This window comes from Achroia grisella, unplaced genomic scaffold (assembly GCF_030625045.1).
Source record: "Achroia grisella isolate CSIRO2021 unplaced genomic scaffold, CSIRO_AGI_Agris_v1 utg152, whole genome shotgun sequence".
In the NCBI taxonomy this organism is placed as follows: domain Eukaryota; kingdom Metazoa; phylum Arthropoda; class Insecta; order Lepidoptera; family Pyralidae; genus Achroia; species Achroia grisella.
This window is the reverse complement of record NW_026712648.1, coordinates 222,936-242,164: the sequence shown is the minus strand read 5'-3', so window position 1 is coordinate 242,164 and position 19,229 is coordinate 222,936. Positions and strand designations below refer to the sequence as shown.

At 30.4% G+C, this 19,229-nt stretch overlaps 2 protein-coding genes across 6 annotated transcripts in view; one reads left to right on the top strand and one right to left on the bottom strand.

Annotated features, from left to right (window-relative positions):
• Nucleotides 1-3,574, top strand: part of LOC131840889 (visual system homeobox 2-like) — a 90,723-nt gene extending 87,149 nt beyond the window's left edge. For all 3 annotated transcript variants that reach the window (XM_059189087.1, XM_059189086.1, XM_059189084.1), the window contains 2 exons: nt 868-1,050; nt 1,395-3,574. In XM_059189087.1, the coding sequence (XP_059045070.1) occupies nt 868-1,050; nt 1,395-1,547 (336 nt within the window). In that variant the 3' untranslated portion in view covers nt 1,548-3,574. The remainder of the gene's footprint in view (nt 1-867; nt 1,051-1,394) is intronic.
• A 2,136-nt stretch (nt 3,575-5,710) lies between these two features.
• Nucleotides 5,711-19,229, bottom strand: LOC131840888 (uncharacterized). 3 transcript variants are annotated; one of them, XM_059189083.1, is made up of 5 exons: nt 19,026-19,229; nt 14,178-14,295; nt 13,493-13,678; nt 12,498-12,651; nt 5,711-7,560 (listed from the first exon to the last, which is right to left on the bottom strand). In XM_059189083.1, exons 2-5 carry the CDS (start codon nt 14,268-14,270, stop codon nt 7,466-7,468), a joined length of 528 nt encoding a protein of 175 aa, XP_059045066.1. In that variant the 5' UTR covers nt 14,271-14,295; nt 19,026-19,229; the 3' UTR covers nt 5,711-7,465. The 3 variants fall into 3 exon arrangements, with proteins under 3 accessions (XP_059045066.1, XP_059045065.1, XP_059045064.1); XM_059189082.1 differs by having other exon boundaries at nt 19,030-19,229; XM_059189081.1 differs by lacking the exon at nt 19,026-19,229 and adding an exon at nt 15,883-15,905.

Genomic DNA, 19,229 nt, shown 5'->3' with positions numbered 1-19,229 from the left:
TAGGTACCTATCTTTTAAATAATCGTTACCTACTCTTTTAGAGATAACCGTAATGAGGCAATAAAGATATCTATCATACAAAGGTTATAGAATTAGTAACAGCACTGCATGTCGCACAGGAAAATATATTTAAAACAACATAATAGTTCTAGAGTATTCTAATGAAGCAGTAAGCGGGGAAATGTGTGCCCATAAAGTGACAAGGAAATGTAATTGCTATTACAAAAATACTAGGTACTAATAAATGCCAATTTCATTTATATCGACGACCGTATTCGTCTGTATCGTTTATTACTATTACTAGTACTTATAAGTGACTTTTATTTCTAATACCTAGACTTTTTCATTATATTATATTTGAAGATTCTTTTGTTACTACCTAAGTTTTTTTTATCATAGAACCATATAGGTATATAGGTAAATAATACATAAGTATAAGAATTTATTTATGCTGGCAATTTAAATATTAATTCGGTATCTACTTGAACAAAATACTAATAACACTAAAATTTAGGGTAAAACGAAGTAGTGGGTATAATCGACTCGATAGTCACTTTATGTGAAATTAGCGTTGAAAATTAGCGTTGATTACACTGCACATGAGGCTATCGATGACCTACTGCTGCTGGCTGCTGTTATATATATATTTGGCCATAATATATATATTTAATAAGTACTTCATTTTTTGTTTCACAAAACAAACACATACTATCTACGTAGGTATAATTAATTTTTCTTGTCAAAAAAAGTAATTTTCCCTTGCACATATTGAATTTAACAAATTCGATAATAGTTTTTACTATTATTTCTTAAGTACCTATCACCTTATTATCTATAAACTTTATAATCCTTATTCACAATTTTCAGGCGCAGAGCTCGCCAGCAAGTAGCACAACAGCTTCGTCATCAGCCAAGGGACGAGCGTCACCAGAACCAGGCCGCGAGATGTACGACGACCCTGAAGCATTCCGGAACAACAGTATCGCATGCCTGAGGGCGAAAGCGCAAGAACACCAGGCCCGGATCCTATCCAATAATCTACTGCTACAGGTAAACTTGAGTTAGATCCTTCCCAACTTAACTGAAATGGCAAACAAGCAGATGGACCACCTAATACTATACAATCACCACGAACATCACGTCGTCAAGTCGTGTAATATCTTTTTATACTGTAATTTATCTGTGTCATCTCACACTTCATTCGAAACACATCTTATAAACCAAGCTGCTTGTAGGCTACGCTAAATACGTCAGGTACATTCGCAGATGACTAACCAAGGTCTATCTCGATGTTCTTTTTTTTATTAAAGCAAACATTCCATTCATAAATAAACCTACCTGGTAATACTACTCTTGGATCAGGATGAAGTGTTTTCAAATTACTGAAATTTCAGGTGCGAGGTCTCTCTCGAAGTGCAAGCGGCGTGCCGGTGGACGACGATGGCCCTACTGACATTGACGTCGGCACTGAACCCCCGCCCCTGGACCCGCCGCATACTCCACACCCACCACACTCGTCGCATCCACATCCTGCGCACCTCTACTGACGCGCCGACACTGCGACCACGTCGCACAACCTTTACTAGTACCGGAGGAACCGTAATGACTTACAATGTTAAGGAATTCGTTGACTATTAAGCAGCTTGAGTCAAGCATGTATAGGTAATTTGGTTTGAAGCCTAAGCTATCCGCTTCGTATTTGTCAAATACTAAACAACAAATAATACGTGCTAGATCAAACTGCTCGTCGGTACGAAACCTATTATATAGATGTTTGTGGGCAGTGAATACTTTTAGTGTCGTTGTTATCACATGACATACCAAGTCAAACGCGATTTCATTATAACGAGCGTATTATGCGACATGATAAACTCTGTAAAAACTATTCCATATTTAAAGTGTAATTATGTACATTATAGTTCGTAGAATATTTAAATAATTCCCGTTTTTCGTGCAATACCTTTGGTTAAGTATTTATCAGTGTAGCCGAGTTGTGTTAGCGATTGTATAAAGATACCCCGCACTTAAATTAAACCTTATTCTTAGAAGTTACATGTCCCGTAGTGTAAGTGTAACATTTCGAACTGTGAAATTTAATTAAGTAGTAAAAATTAATCATATTTATTTCTATATTGTCTAGTATACCAATGCTGACTGTAGGTATACCTACAAGTTGCATTCCAAGATTTGCATTTAAAATAGAGAAATATATTTCGTCGACAACGAAAATTTGTTTCACTGGTAAACGGGCTTCACGCGTGTCTAAAATCAGGGGCATTAAGGCACAGGACGCTCCCTATAGTAATCATATAGTATAAAATAAGACAAAGTTAGAAGTATTTCCCCTGATTTTAGTGCAGTGTGTAGACCGTTTTACTTTATACATCTCAATATATGTATAATACTTGCCTAAACTTTAATAAATATAGACACATAATATAGTAAACTACGTATGTCGTATGCTGTACATTGACGATTTAATTCCATTTAAACTCCAATGTCAAGATATATCTTAAGCATATAACCCAAATCTATTCCATGGAAAATGTATTAAAACTATCATAAAAAAATCTATGATTACATATAACCATCGAATACATTGCGTGTCATAGTATGGTACGAGTGACAGTCGTTCAGTAGGTTTCTTTTACTAATTCATTATAATAATTGATGACTATTTATCTCCATTGAGGCTTGCTTTAATTTCAAATATATTATTGTAAATAAAAACTATAATTTTAACTGTCAACGGCACCATACTACAGATCGTATAGTATAAATAAGATTCAATAATTAAACAGTGCGCCATATAAAAAATTGTGGTTTAATAAAAAATATCCTCTCCAGTTATTTTCTATAGTACCTACTTACCTATTAATCTAATGTAAATAAATATAAATATCTACCATCGATCAGTGTCTAGACGGACTAAGATGTATTTACTATTTGAATATCCATCTAAAATAATTTCTATTAAAAAGAATAAAATCATGTAAATGCAACATCCCAATTTGTTATATACTTTAATTAAAATAAGATAAACGAAAACCATACATCGAATACATTCAACAGATGTTGTCATTTAAGTAAATTTAATATAATAAAAAGGAAAGATAGGATGTTTTTTTAATGCATTAAATCATAAAATACTTAAATGATTATAGACATTCCTTGACATATTAAGTTGCACTATCAGAAAATAATGTGGCGCGTACTTTATTAAAAAAATATCACATCTGTCCATCTAACCGTACTGTACTATCAGGAAGCCTCCATAACTGACATTACCATTTATATTTATTAAAAATTTATAAAGTCGCTGTTAATGAATTATGAGTCCTATCTAACTGTTATAAGATGCAAAATAAGAATAATACAGTATCTATTTGCGCCTGTTATCAATTCTTTTAAGGCCTGCCGCAGGGACTAGTAAAAATCATAAGCGGATTTTAATGCCTGAAAATACCACACAATAAAGTACAATTATGTACGCCACGGAAAATATCGAACAAAAACTCTAAAATGTGCGCAAGCGTTTGTATTATGCATATATAATACAATTAAATTTGTTGTCTAAAATAAAACTGGTTGGCGACGATTTAACAATATGGTACTTACAATAGAATTGTAATATATTTATTGAATAAACGAATTGAGTGGGACGATACCGTAATGTCTAAGGTTATTCCAATAAATAAAAAAATGTATAAATCACACACTAGTTTTATTTAACATCTCTGTCTAAATTTATATGCAAATTACAGCACAATCTGAAATCACAATTATCGTTTAAAAATATTAATAAATATTTTCTAAAATAGTACTCTGGGTAAGAATAATGCTAAAATTGTTATATATATATGCATTTACCAACTTCATTTAAAATTTAATACATCATTTTTCGAAACTCTGTATTTTTTTTAATGCTTGTGTTAGTTTATATTCATTTTACACATCATATACATTTATAAATGTCTTTTATAAAATAGCAATCTGGATATATTAATTTTAAAAATGCTTGAACTATTTGACTTATGATATTCATAATCAAATACAAAAACCATATAAAAATTGTAAAACCCGAGATACAAACTCTGCGTGGGTACCGTCTCACCTATTTCAAACTGCATCAGATCTCGTTACCATTCCATTGACATAAGAAAGGCATATAGAAGACCTTATAGATAATTACATTTCAATTATTTGAGAATTAATTTTCAAATAACTTTTTTCCATATTATAATATAAAAATTGTAGGTAGCACGTGACTTATATTAATCTTATTAATACAGTCGAAAGTCTTAAATAATAGTCTTTATTTATTGAATCTACAAAAAAATTTAATACAGTGTAAATCATTCTAAAAACTTCTACGGTAAATTATGTTTAATTATTATTATACATATAATATCCTTACTTCATTTAGAAGTTGTAATACATAGTTATTTTTTATTATTTCGTGTTTAATATACATTATTAATATAAATCTTGCTTTCAACCTAATCGAAACATCAAGTAAGGAGAATAAATAAGTTTATTCACCATACAATCATTCTTTTTAAGACCCGTTTAACTACATTTATAATGTTTAATAATAATGTATAAGAAAATATTGAGATGCAAATAAATCAGTTATATTCGAGTCAATAGTTCAACATAAATATCATAAAAGCTTAACTTCAGTCGGATTCAAGTTTGTAACCTCTGTGGTTTAATCCGTGCGTTTGTGAATCAGTCAGAACAAATTATTATACAATATAAAAGATATATATATATATATACATATAATATTTAAAATATATTTCCTAATGTTAAAAATTGTGTCTACCATATTTGAAGATTGTCTTCGTTCGTGAGATCAAAAAACACCTACTACTGAAGCTTATACAGTCAAAGTGAGTCAAAAAACAATACATTGACTGTGCACCTAGTTCAAGGAATATATCTTAATAAATATCGTATTACACCTAAGAATATTGCCTAATTAATAATAATATTATTAAAACGCTCTGCAGACTTTTTCCATAAAATTCTAATAAGAATTAGAATAATGCATATTAGTATAAAATTGTCTTTTTTAAACACCTCCACACCTCCACTCTAATAGTTTCACAAGTAAAAGCGAAACTAGCGTGTAAAAAAGTAAATTTCAAAAGTATCCTACAGTTATTTGTCTCTTTTTGGTTTTTGGAACAAAATTAGTGCAAAATCATTATACGCATTTATAAGCGCTAATCTCAGGAAAAACATGACCGATTTGGTTGCAGTTTTCACTAATTAATTGTGGTAAGCTTTATTTTAAATTCAATATTTTATTCCAATCAGTTTGAAAACAAAAATATTATAGAACGAAGTCGCGGTATTAACTCGTAAAACAATAAATATGGGTATAACTACTATTAATAGTTTCTTTTACTTAGGACATTATTTGAGTGGAAGTACTATATATTATATATAAGTAGTTAGAAAATTACAAACACTATATAAATACATTTTAGTTTCGCAAGGCAATTACAACATCCCATTGACAATAAGCTATAATCACAAGACCGATTGGTCTAAAGTTGTGCTGAATTTAAAACATTTAGTTGTAATACTCAATACAATCTTATAATGACTTTTAAAGCATATTTTATATTCCGTTAGAATATATCGCTCACCTAGTACAATACTGTATTACATCAAGAATTTCAAATACAGTAGAATTCATATATAACGACTTCGCTTATAACCACTAACCTATATTAGTGACGATAATGTTTTGTCTAGTTAGATTTCATTGTTAGGAACTAAATAAACGGTTATACCGTTTAGTGCGACCCCGGTTTAAGCGACTAACTGCTAATACCATTATTTATGATAATACGTACAGGTAAAACAACGCGCGATGTTTTGGTTACATAATCTACGCACCAATACCGTTTATTGGCCTCGCGCGCTTCTTCCTGCCTTATTGACGCGCGCGTAAATATCAGTTAATGTTTGTCACCTGTTATGACAAGTTCTATGAAACAAAAGTATTTAACAATTGAAGCAAAAGTCCAATGTTACACCGCTTAGAAGTCGGTGAATCAAATGCAAACCTCGTCTTTACGAGGTTTGCATTTGATTATTATAGTAAAGTATGAACTGTTTTATTAATCAAATAGGAAAGTGATACTTTCACTATTATAATAATATGTACTTCAGAAAGAATCCTGTTTTGTCCGTCCGGTTAGTATGACATAATATCGCTGGTCCCTTGAGGGTCTTTATATCCGGATTGTACTGTATTTGAAATAATTTTTATTAATACTATCTGTGACTTTCATCTCCGTATACGGTCACCACAATCGTATATAAAACCGTAGCTTGTACAGAAACAACTCGTTCTAAAAAAAAAACTAAAATTGAATTTTGACTAGACATTTCTCCATAAAATTCTAATTTAAAGCAAGATTTCATTCAGCAGCTAGCTGCTAAATTTGAGCATAATTGCCTACAACTAAAATTTTTTGAAAAACGTAGTTTCTGGCGATATATTACATGACACTAAAATATAATCCACATATTTGTAAAATAGCGAAGCGTGTACACATCAATAGACAAAAATATTTATTAAATGGTATTCATATAGAAGTGACCGACACAAGTGAATACGGAAAACAGGGTTTTATCAAAATAAGGTTATACTTTATATAACCCTTATTTTAATAAAACTCCAATATAACGTTAAAAAATATCTCTACATGATGTCTAATAAAAACGACAATACAATATTTAAAAATGGGATAACTTTATATCCTAGTTCATATTAAGAAAACAGCATTTTTGTGTGCGGATTATATTCTGCATATTGATTTCATGTTTTATATTCTTATCATGAAATGACAATGACATTCGTTTTTGCATAAATAAATAGTTGATTTCGTTCTTTTCCTAAAATGTACAATTCAATGAAAATTACACCAAAATTAATCACATTTATGAGATCTAACACACCATATACAAAAAGTGTAATATTCAATACTCAAACTACACTTTTAAGAAACAAAGTTTCTGTAAATAACAGTTCTGTAACGTACTCCCCAATGTTACTAATTTCAATTTAAGAACAATTTGTTTATAATTAATTTAATGTATGAGAATTGGCCATTGCTCTTTGTTACGACAATAATCATTTATATCTATATAAAAATAAAAAATATTCATATATAAATATATATAATATAATATTTATAATGACTACAATAAATATATATTTTTTTGTAGTCATAAATGCTCCATATACTTCATACAAAATATAAAATTGCGCTCTTACAGCTGAGATCACATGTCCTTAGTTCTTTTCCTTACATCATAAATTCGTAGTTTAACTACTATTCCACATTCCTTTCCAATACCATCATAAATAATAATGGAACATAATTATTACGAAACAATAACAGAATAGAAAACAATAAATAACAATTACCAACAACTAAATTCAACAGTCAGCCTTCGCAGGGCCCTCCATGTCTTCGGAGCTCTTCAGCTTCAAGTAGTAACTGTTTACAGTTATAATGAAGTAAGCGTCGGCCACTGTAAATATTAAAATAATATTTTGAAATCTCATTTTCTTTTTCAAAACTCGAATGGTAGTTTTGAATTAAAATGTTTCTGATTCTTTTAGGAATTCATAAGAATACTATCTTTACAATAATAATAACACTGGACAATCCACACAGCGCCATATAGTCTTAAGTTAAGACGCTTGTGTTATAGGTATTAGAAAAATAATATACTTAAATAAAATTATATTTTAAAAATAAATATATATATAATATACATACGAAACACCCAGACCAATACAAATAATTATACTTATGAATACAAATGTTTGATTCGTACGAGGAATCGAACCTACGATCATTAGAAGCACAGATAATATAATATTACATACAGATACCCCATCCCATACAAGAAAATGGTTCCTTCCTAACTCGGGCTATTCTTCGGGCTATTTTATTTCGCCACCGTAGGCGCTAGATGTCGCTATATCGGATTACTAGTGGGTGATTAGTAATAAAGCATGAAAATAGATGGCAGAGAATTCGGTCTACATGACATCTGTTTTGCAAAGATACGTACATAATAGATATATAACTGTATCGAACTCCTGATTGGGTACAATCGAAAATTCAATGTAGGTATAATATTGTTCGCTGACAGTCTACAGACACGGCTAATGTACCTATGTATCTATGTACTATGTTACAGTTACTTTTTTACATTAGGCATGTGTGGCTTTTTTTCTCCCGACGAAGATATGTCGTAACGCGTCTGCACTAAAATCGGGCTATCGGTTAAGGAGCAATAGCTCCTTAACGAATAGCCCGATTTTAATAATTTAAATTGTTATGTGATAGTGATAGATTTTAGCTATAATCAATTGATGTGCATATGGGTACCTCATATAATTTTCAGTGTATAATTATTTCTCAATATGTAGTTAATTATGGTAAACTGGCAATTTGTAAAACTGAAAATAATATCTGCAAACCATCAATCTGTTATATGTAGGTTCTTTCAGGGATACTACATCGGTGCTAATGACATGTAGGTTATTTTGATGTTATACCTATTTGTAGAACCTTCGATATCTACAAACTACGCCTTTACTGCTAGTTTTTTGGTATTCATGTAAGTTGTTATTCAGTTGAAATTAAGCTGCGAAATTACAGGATATTTGGACATAACATCTATGTTCTCCGGAATGATAACGTATGCGGGATATAGCGGGCACGACATGATGACGTAATGCTGTTTAATAATATATGTGTATGTATGTACGTCGGATAGCGTCGTGGTTGGATGGATCGTCAGCTTATTTACCATTTCAGTTAATAATAGTAGGTAGTAACTTTTGACAATATGGATGAAGGAGGGTAACGGTGATGATGATGAGATCAATAATGACTGTTGACTATAGTGACGGTGGTATTTATTTATGACCACCATAAAATTCATTATTGGCAGTATTCTCAACATTATCATCATTGTTCATCATGATGATTGAGATCAAATTAATTAATTGATTAAAAAAGTAGCAAGTATTAGGTAGGTACTAAGTCCTTATATGACTTAAATACAAGGTTCTGGGATACTCTGATATACTACAGTCTCTAGATTTTGTTTCTTATTAGTATTCCACGACCAAAGTCTATAGACAGAGAAATATAGATTTACACAAAGTTTTTTGATGTAAATGGGAATTATTATACACATTGCATTAAAAAATATATATGATTACCATCTAATACAAAATCATTATGTAGTAAATAATTCCTGACATTTTAAATCGAATGAGGTGAAACTAACATTGCATGAACACAACACTTGAAGATCATAACATTTTTATTTCAGGTAATAAAACACTTTTTAATAATTTATTAATCACAGAATAAACAATTGTTAATAATTTACAATAATATTTCTTTCACTGCTTGTCTGTTATACCACTAAAACTTCAAACACTTCTGTTATTTTTATATTATATTCCAAATAAATCAATATCAAGACATAATATTTCATCAAAATCATTTCATAATTAATTCCTGGTACACATAATATTCCTGGATTTGTTGATGAAGCAATATAATAATAATCATGAGCTTAAATCATAAACTTATTTGCAGTCGGTTACACATAATACAATTACTTGGAATTTCTTCTCATCACTAGTCCGTTGCTTTCTTACTTATTTAATTATATTATTAATTGCATTGTGATTAATAATTTACAGATTTTTCTTCTGCTTTTTTCTCTTATTTTTACTTGCATTATTATTTTATACAGTAAAATGTTCATATATATATATATATATATTTCTATATATCTATATTTCTATAACTCCTGTTCTTCACAGTAAAAATGTTATTTATCTTCATCTGAATGACTAGGAGATTTAGAATATCATCTCTTATTTGTTTAAACTTTGTTCAGTATTAAGTTGTTGATGTCAGGAAAATCTGAAAACAATATCATATACCATGTTACATTTTCATGAACTTACATGAAAGTAACTAAACTAACCTTATTAGCACAATAAACATATTATTCATACATCATATTCATTCAGTTCTAATAAAATATAAAAATAATACTACTGTTTAGTACTTTATTTTGATTAATAATTTTCAGTATTTTCTCAATCAATCAAAAATTATAAAATCAGTGTTAGTTTTTTGAAGTTACATTCATAACAATAATAAAAACATAATAATACCACATTAAAGCGGTCACCAAGTACCTATGTTTATTATATTTTAATATGAAAGATACACACGCATACATATGCAAGTTTTTAACAACTTATAGTTATACCTGGTATGAGATAATCCTCAAAGACACGATAGTTTACTAAATATTTGTAGTAGTCCTTAGACACATTTAAATTATTGAGTTTAACAAAAAATTAAGAAGTTCAATGAACTCTGAACAGGAACAATTCAAAAGTTGAAGTACCTACTTAACTTAAATGATGAAAAAAGAGAAAAAATCCAATGCTAGTGAAAATATGTTTTAAGCATTTGACTTAAAGTCGTTTATCCTATTCTTTTATTCCTATATTTTATATTTTTAATATTTCATGTATGTTGCCAGTACTCGTTGTCATTTCGATATAATAAAAAAATATGGACCAACCTACGATTTAAAATCGATATTTTTATTTGTGATGAAATCTAATAATATAAATTATGAATAACCTACCCTCGAATGGAGATATTAAAAAACTAATTATCATGAATAGTAGGTACTAAGATCAGTAATATATCATAGTATTATGAATGATTATCGTTTCAAAACCTTGTACAATTTAGTAAGGTTGAAAATATCCTTCTACAAAAGCAAAATTCGAGTATTTGTAAAGTTTCTTATGAGTATTTTAAAAAATTCGAGGATCCTCATATTTAGCTATCAATGTCAGTAATTTAGATACCATATAACACTTGTTTATTGAGGTTTCATAAAGGTATAGCTGACCTTATATACTCTATACCACATTCAATTCTCATTCATTAAATTACAATAAGTAGGTATTTTTTTTTTTAATAGAAGAACTATGTCACTAATGTCATTAATTGCTATAATTACCAGGGTGACCGCGTGGAGGTTGATATAATAGAGTACACTTATATCAGATCAATCTAATTAATATTTCCCTCTTCAAGTTTCGAAGTTATGAGCGAACAGATAAATATATAGTACTTGCATACCTGTCAAAATCTCTCTATTTTACCGTCGTCGAGTAAAAATTATGCATTGCAATTCGTTCCAAATAAGAGTATAATACAAAATGATGAAATTTTACTGTTTGCAAAGACTAATTAAAAGCACCATCGAATAATGCGTTGTAATATCCTGTTATCGATTATTCGAAAAAATCGATAAATCTATGCATTTATTTTTAATATGGCAACACTTTCTAAATAAGTATTACTGGAATAATATGGTTTTCTTGTTTAGCTGTTTTATATTTACTTAAACTTTTTTTATGTTTAATTTATCATAATAATATAGTAAGTACTTATTATTTGAAAATATAAAATAAACATTTAAAATACGGTGAAACAAATGAAAACAGCGCCATCTATGAAAGTATTTTGGAAACAATAAGCCCCAATTAGCAATGATTAAATTGTAAACAAATACAGGGCAACAACAAAATGAGTAAATATATGAAAATTACTTTTCGAAACGCATTATTTCATTTTAACATCTATATATGACTTTTTAAAAATAGATTAAACATTTTTAAAAACATAGTTTTGGGTTTTAAACGATTACAAAACAATGTTGAATTCCATTCGATACCAATGACGCCATCTAAATCCGTTTTTCGAACTAAAAATGGCTACTATGCCATTGATCCCCACTGTTAGAAGTAAGGCAGTGTCTTAAACCGCAAGACCACCGAGACCGTCGGGATAAAATGGAATTCCTATTTCTCTTGGTCACACAATCAATTGCAAAGAACAGAATTGAATTCATTCATCTTTTTTATCGTATATCTATAACAATACGTTACAGAAGGTACGGAAAGTAGATATAGAATGAAAAATTAAGATAATTGCCCAGAAGAATTAATAATTTTAGGAATTTTAAAAACTATATCGCGCGCTTGACATCTTGCGCTATCATATAAAGATTTTAAAAGTCATTATATAACAGTGTAAGTAAATTCAGGGGTACTAGCAGACCGTCCCCATTATGATCACTTATCAAGAACTAGTTGTTGCGCGTCACTTCTCCTGTCTTTTTGGTAATGAATATACATATGTCACCACATAATTCTGCGGTCACCATTAGGATTTCGAACATCGGCACAGGCCCTCGTATACGACTATTGAATCCCCGTTGAAATGGATGGATGGATGGACATGTGATCCAACTTTGCTCTAGTTCATGTCTATAGGCAGTTACCACTTTTCGTCAGGTAATAATTTGTTCATAAAGAAATAAAAAATGTAACTTACTGAGAAACATAGCACTCAACGTGAAAGAGATGAACACATGCGAGCCGGAGTCGGAGAAGCCTGAGATTGCGGTGGAGACGACAATAAACAGCAAACCTCCCATCCATAGCACCAACATTATCCACACCCACGTACGAAGACCGGTACACCACCGCTGCAAGAAAATGTCAAAGTCAGAATATAGGTAGTTTTAGGACATCGCTTCGCTCCTTTATGGGCGCAGGTTTGATTCCATTATCGATGCAAACATGTGCATTTATGAGTAGATCACATAGAGTAGTTAATCTAGCTGTTTTCTAAATATATATATTATGTATTTATTTTAAAAAAATATCTATACTCATAACATGCTCAATGCTCAATACAAGCAGTTGACAATACCTCTGACTATCCAAACTGGATATCAGTCGAGAATGTACTTGATACAAAGGAAGCATATCTGCAAAAATAGATGAGACAAAAGTACACCAACAAACGACTTTGTACAAATTCTAATACAAGTTAAATAGAAATATAAATAATCTTTATTTAAATTAACTCAATATAAGTACTTTTGAATAGTATTTTATTTTATTCTACCACTCATTCGGAACGCAGATTCATCAAGCAGACAAGAACAAGCAAGAAACTTGCATGTTGCTCTTTTCAATAACCGTTATTTTAAATAAATACATAGTAATAAGTAGGAGGCATGTGATAATGAACATACAAACCGCTATGCACTCATTCTTTGTTAATATTGTGAGCACTATGAAATTTAAGTTTTTACAAATCATAATAGGTAGGTATATTGCATTACCCTCTAAGTATATATCCATTAAGCTTGTGTCAGTTACTAGAACAGACTATTTTTGTATAAATCTACAATACCATGTTTTTTTAAGCACGGCATATTTTCAAGCAATTGTATTATTAATTCCGCCTGACAAACAAACTAAAGTTTTTCTATAAAAACATTATCATTAGATAGATTTACTTAGTAAATGTAAATTTACCTTATAAGTAGACAGGAGTAGAAATAAAGCGAGCAATACATGAACGACGGAGGAAATAGTGGCCGCCAAGGCGCTGGGGTACGCAGCAGTGTATACATGGTCTTCTGCGTCTTCGACGGTGTCGACTTTATCGTGGATTTCAGAGGTAATCAGCGCGCTCAAAGCTGTCAGCGATAGAGAAACAATCTGAAATATAAGACCAAGTAATTGTAATAATAATATATCAGGACAATTTACTTAGGGTCATCTGTTCCCAAGCAAAGTAGAGCTTGTGTTATGGGTTCTAGACAACAGATATAAATACAGAGATACATTTTATTTTAATACATACATGATTTACATAGAGAAGACCAAGATAGATATAAACAATCATGCACAAATGTTTGTACCTAGAAATCGAACCGGCGACCATCATTAATAAGGCGGCGGCCATAATCATAAAACATGAGCAACACCACAGTAATCGTATCCTCATGATTCACTCTTAAATGCTGCCATTCGTGACTAAAACGTTACCTCTGTATCCAGTAATTTCTGTCTCATCTCACGCTATAAACCAGAAAACAGCGTAAAATGCGAACCGAATCGAATCATACATGCGAATCTTCAAGATGCTGAAATTCCCATGTATGATTATGTAAAAATATCTACCGTAGTCGAATTATAGTTATTGAAATGTAATTACCAGATGTAGATATCCTATGACCTTGGCGCCAACCCCAAGGTCCAGACAACAGCAGAATGACGTCACGTATGGCAAATTAATACCCATACTCATATCTTCTACAGCACCAGAACGGGGTCTGAAATAATCAAATAATTTGTACAACAGAAGCAGCAACACAAGCATATAATATGCAGGCTGACATGTTTTTGTTTGTAGGGCAAACGGTGTTCGCGCCACACCTGATGGTGAGTAATAACCACCCTCCATGCACCCATGAGCCGTGGTAATTACTCACTACACGCAACAGATAGATTGTTCCTCGCTACTAAATGAAGTAGGAAGCAGAAATAATATTGAGCTGGGTTCCGGGACATTTAAATATTGATGGCAACGAAAATGCTGACCAACTGGCAAAGTTTAGGGACAAAAACTGCTGAAACAGGGCCTTGAACCTTTCTGTGCCTCGTTTCCTAAAACTGGGACATCTCAAAATAATAACCAAACGAGAAGCACTTTCATCACTGGCAGAATATGCTAGGATTAGTACGTTCAAAAGCCCTAATAACGGGCTACTCGAAACTATTCTCCAATAGATTATTACTATTGAATAAAAACAATATATGCATCACGTATACATCAGAAAGATGCTGTCTTCTTGAAAGTTTCAGCATCATATTGATCGTTGGTTGGTGGTAAATACTGTTTGGACTTGATCCAACAATGTGGCACAGAATGCCAAAAAAATGTAGAAAAACGGGGAGAATTGCCATTCATCCAGGTGATCAGAATGGTATTTTAATAATTTGCACTCGGGGGGAAGTTTATAATAATCGTATTGCTAGCAATGTACCAAATTAGGTTCACGTCCACATTATTCCCTGGAAATCATTGTGATAAATTTATGGTGAAGTTACCACGATGGGCTAACTGACCTCATGCTCATCTTATCGTCATTCACTGGTGCCTCACCAGCTTAAACCTTTAGCGCAGGCGGGTGCACCATTCCTTTATCATCCATAAGAGGAATAATTGGCACTTTGGGAGGACAGTTTAATAATAGTTTGTACATGTCCAGAATATATTGTTTTTTATTTTTTCTCTTACGGTCTACGTCCCCATTTTTTATCTTTATGTATATGATTGGTAACTATTATGTCTATAATAAATGTTATTACAATTACTACACTAAAACTCTTCCGTGGAAGCATCCCACTATAATAGGTACTTTAAAAATACTGTACTGTTCTATGTTCTATCAAAAACATATTTGCCTGCGCAAAGCCAAACCTGTCCATCTCACAAGAAGTTTCGTTATATATTTTTTAATAAGTAAATGAAAGGTGCATACAGAATATCTAAATTATCGAGCTGAAGATATTTTATTTTATTGCTCATCGAATTAGGTGTTATTTTCTGGCAGCCCATTAAGTTCCAATAATACAATTCCATTCAGTAATGAAGATATTCTAACTTATTTAAACATATATACCTAGTAAAACCGTTATAAACTATTGTCTAGTGTTTTATAATTAGCAACATCTTAAAAAATCTATAAATTCTTGTATAATGTTTTAATTTTAATAACTATAATATAATTTGGGACAACTTAATTTTTATTTTTATATTCAAGCCTAAAAAAATACATATACTTAGATCAATTAAACTCATTATAGTCGCACAAAGATGAAACAACGCAAAACTAGTAAAGGTAGTGAGAACTCACAGGTTATCGTCCGTCATCTCCGGTCTTCAGTCAGCGAATTAACTTGCAAACAAGTGCATACAAAAAGGAAAACTACACAAACCATGTCTTTATAGAATGTCTTTAAAGTGGTGAATAATTATCCTACGCCCAAGTTAAAAGCGATTGTCAAAAAAGGGTTAAAAATTACAGAAAGAAATTATTTATATTGCCAACATTACATTTATGTAATGAAATTCTTACCACTATTAGTACATAGTTTACTATCACGTATTATCGTGATATTGAATATAGTCGATAACATAACTTTGTAATGATATAATTTTTTAACTCTGCGGATTAAGACGGTGTGATTTCACGTATAACATTCTAATAAATTAATGATAATTAATTAACTACTACAAAAAAAAATATATAATTATTGTCCTGGCGTCGTATATATAGTATTTAATTGTGAAATAAAATAAAATATAAAATACAGCCCATATAAATTTTAAGAATAGGTTATTATATAGAGTATTTTTTTTATTTATTAATTATAATGAATTTGATAGTATCAGTTGAAGACTAAAATCTGTGTACTATTATATTTTGCACTAACTAACATTGTAGGTCGTGTAATCTCGTGACTTGGGCCAACGCCGATGTAGTCCCGTTCAATGACGATACTTGAACATATCAAGGTCATTCCATTGTATTCTTGTAACTTACTGATTGAGAAATACAATTAAAAAAGCTAGATTTTGTAAGGACAATAATTTTTCATTTAATGACATCTATAAAAATAGAAGTAATTAAGTATAGAATTGCTAAAATAATATATTAATTATAAATATAAGTAAAAATTTTATGAAGTTGATTAATAAAAATATAACAAAATTAATAATAATGTACATTTTACAATTTTTTTTTAATTGGAATACAATGGAATTGTGCTCCCCCCATGAACATGTCAGTCAGATCATTTACCTCATCGTGGTAAATTCAGCGGGAATTTATCACTACAGCTTCCAGAGGGAACAGCAGGTAAGTGTAGGTCAACCTAACATGATTCATTTCTAGCTAATCATTACACGACATTACTAATAATTCCCTTGCCCCTAAACAGGGAATATTCACTGCTATATAAAGTAGAAGTACTTTACAATTCCAATTTACACAGTCCATTCCACCACTACACAGGTCCCTCTGGAAAGCATTGAGGCTAATTTCTGGTAAATATGTCATGATGGGCTAACTGCCCAGACTTAATCTAGACTAATCATCTTTCTCCACAATTCCCTGACCATTCGCTAACGCTGCATTACTGCTACATTTATAATATTAGTAATATATATTTTTTAAATCACCAGTATGAAAAACTGTAAAGTACAAAACTAATTTACAATTAGTTGGTTTTAAACTTACTTAAACATTTAGTTATTTCTTTAAATCTACTTTGGTATCATATTATTAATATCATACAAAGTGAAGATCTATTCCACCGCATGATATACATCATCTACAGTATTTCAAGAGAAAGATTATTTTCAGACAATCACACTTACAGTATAAACATTTAAGTGCAATATTCTTAAAATATTATACTTATTTATTTATACATTGTGTAGCAGTACCATGCAAAAACAAATTCAGATTACATGAATGAATATTTAATGTGTTATGTGAAAATATTTAAAATTGTTTGTATTGTCTATTATCTGAAAACACTTGATGTTGTATCACTCTCTAATCCCAACAAGTCGTAATAATTTTTATTTATTTATACATAGGTTTATATATGCATATAATAATAATTAATATGTATTTAATAATACTTTTAAGAGTAATTATTGTTGTCTCATGCAGATTCCAAGGACTAATCACTCCTCTCCATCCTAAGGTTGCCTGGAAGAAATCACTATTTAGCAATAAGACCTCCCAGTGTTACCTCTGTATCTTATTAATATTTGCATACATATGAGTTTAAGTTTTTTTTTTTGTGAAAGGTACAATAAAGATAATTTTTTAAATTTTTTCAATAAGTAGAATTCTTTTAAAAACAAATATATACAAAAAGTACAGAATAAGAGTTTTATTTAACACAGGTTATTGCAGACACAGACTACTGACTCAGCGTCATCTTCAGTCTGAATAGAACACAACACTACAAATACAAATGGTAACAATAATAAATGGTAATACTGTGATTGTATTAGAGAATACTGGACACAGATGGGACACAGTGGCATATAAATTGGATGTCAATAAAATTAGTAGAATTAGTTAATAATAAAAAAAGTTGTACTGTCTGACTGAAGGCTATTATTATTTTACTTTAACAGCCTCCACAGTCTAGTGTTTTAGCACATAACTTTACTTGTGATAGTTGAGGCTTTGAATACAAATGTGTATAATTGTTTGTATCAGTCTGGGTGTTTTGAAATGTATTTACAAAAAAAGTTTCTGCACTGTGTGAATTTTTATCGAATATTATTAATAAATATTTGAAACCAATATACTTTTATGTCACAGCAAAATAATTCTGTCTTTTCATGATTAAACTTAATGATAAATAATTGATAAGAATTTTAGATAACATAGATAAATAACAGAAGTGTTTTATCAGAAACATTACAGTACAAAATTAAGTAGACAGTATTTATAAGGTAAATAAGTAAGCTAAATGTAAATAGCTATTGTAACCATATAACTGACTAACCTAACATTTCTAGTCTGTAAATGTACTATAATATTTTATTGTCTCATATGTTGAATATAATATCCTAGTAAGTAATCTATGTTGACACAATAAGCTACCTGGCAAGTAAAATTAAAATATAATTCACAATAACAAATATTATTTAATCTGTACTAATATTATAGTGACATTGTTTACAGAGATTTTGTAACGAGGATATTAAACTAAAACCGAACACTAATTTCATAAATTCTTTCTATGTCTGTTAAGTACATCACTTCAGAATAAAATATCCTATATATTACGTTAATATACATAAAATTCACAAATTTATGAGGATCCGGATGAGATAGGGGTGAGCCACTAGTTATTATGGGTTTATTTATTAGATCCTTATTAATATGATTATGAAAAGCATAATAACAATCTAAATGTATTTGTTACTAGGACACGTAATAGACAAAAAATAATTTTATACACGTACTTACAGTTTTTCGAAGAAATACAATGATTTCTGATTCTTAATTTTCTATTCACTCAGATGCGCAATAAATATCTGACATCTGTGTTTGAATTACTCTGAATTCTCACAATGACATTTGTCGTTGAGTTGACATTCCACAGTTGTCAAACATAAATCAACTGCCGTATTTGAAACATCAGACATGACTGTATGGACACAGAGCCC

Coding starts and splice junctions, on each gene's coding strand:
- LOC131840888 (XM_059189081.1), bottom strand. Junction 13,679..14,177: donor TCATAGGATATCTACATCTG/GTAATTACATTT, acceptor CTTATATTTCAG/ATTGTTTCTCTATCGCTGAC. Junction 12,652..13,492: donor TACTCCTGTCTACTTATAAG/GTAAATTTACAT, acceptor ATTTTCTTGCAG/CGGTGGTGTACCGGTCTTCG.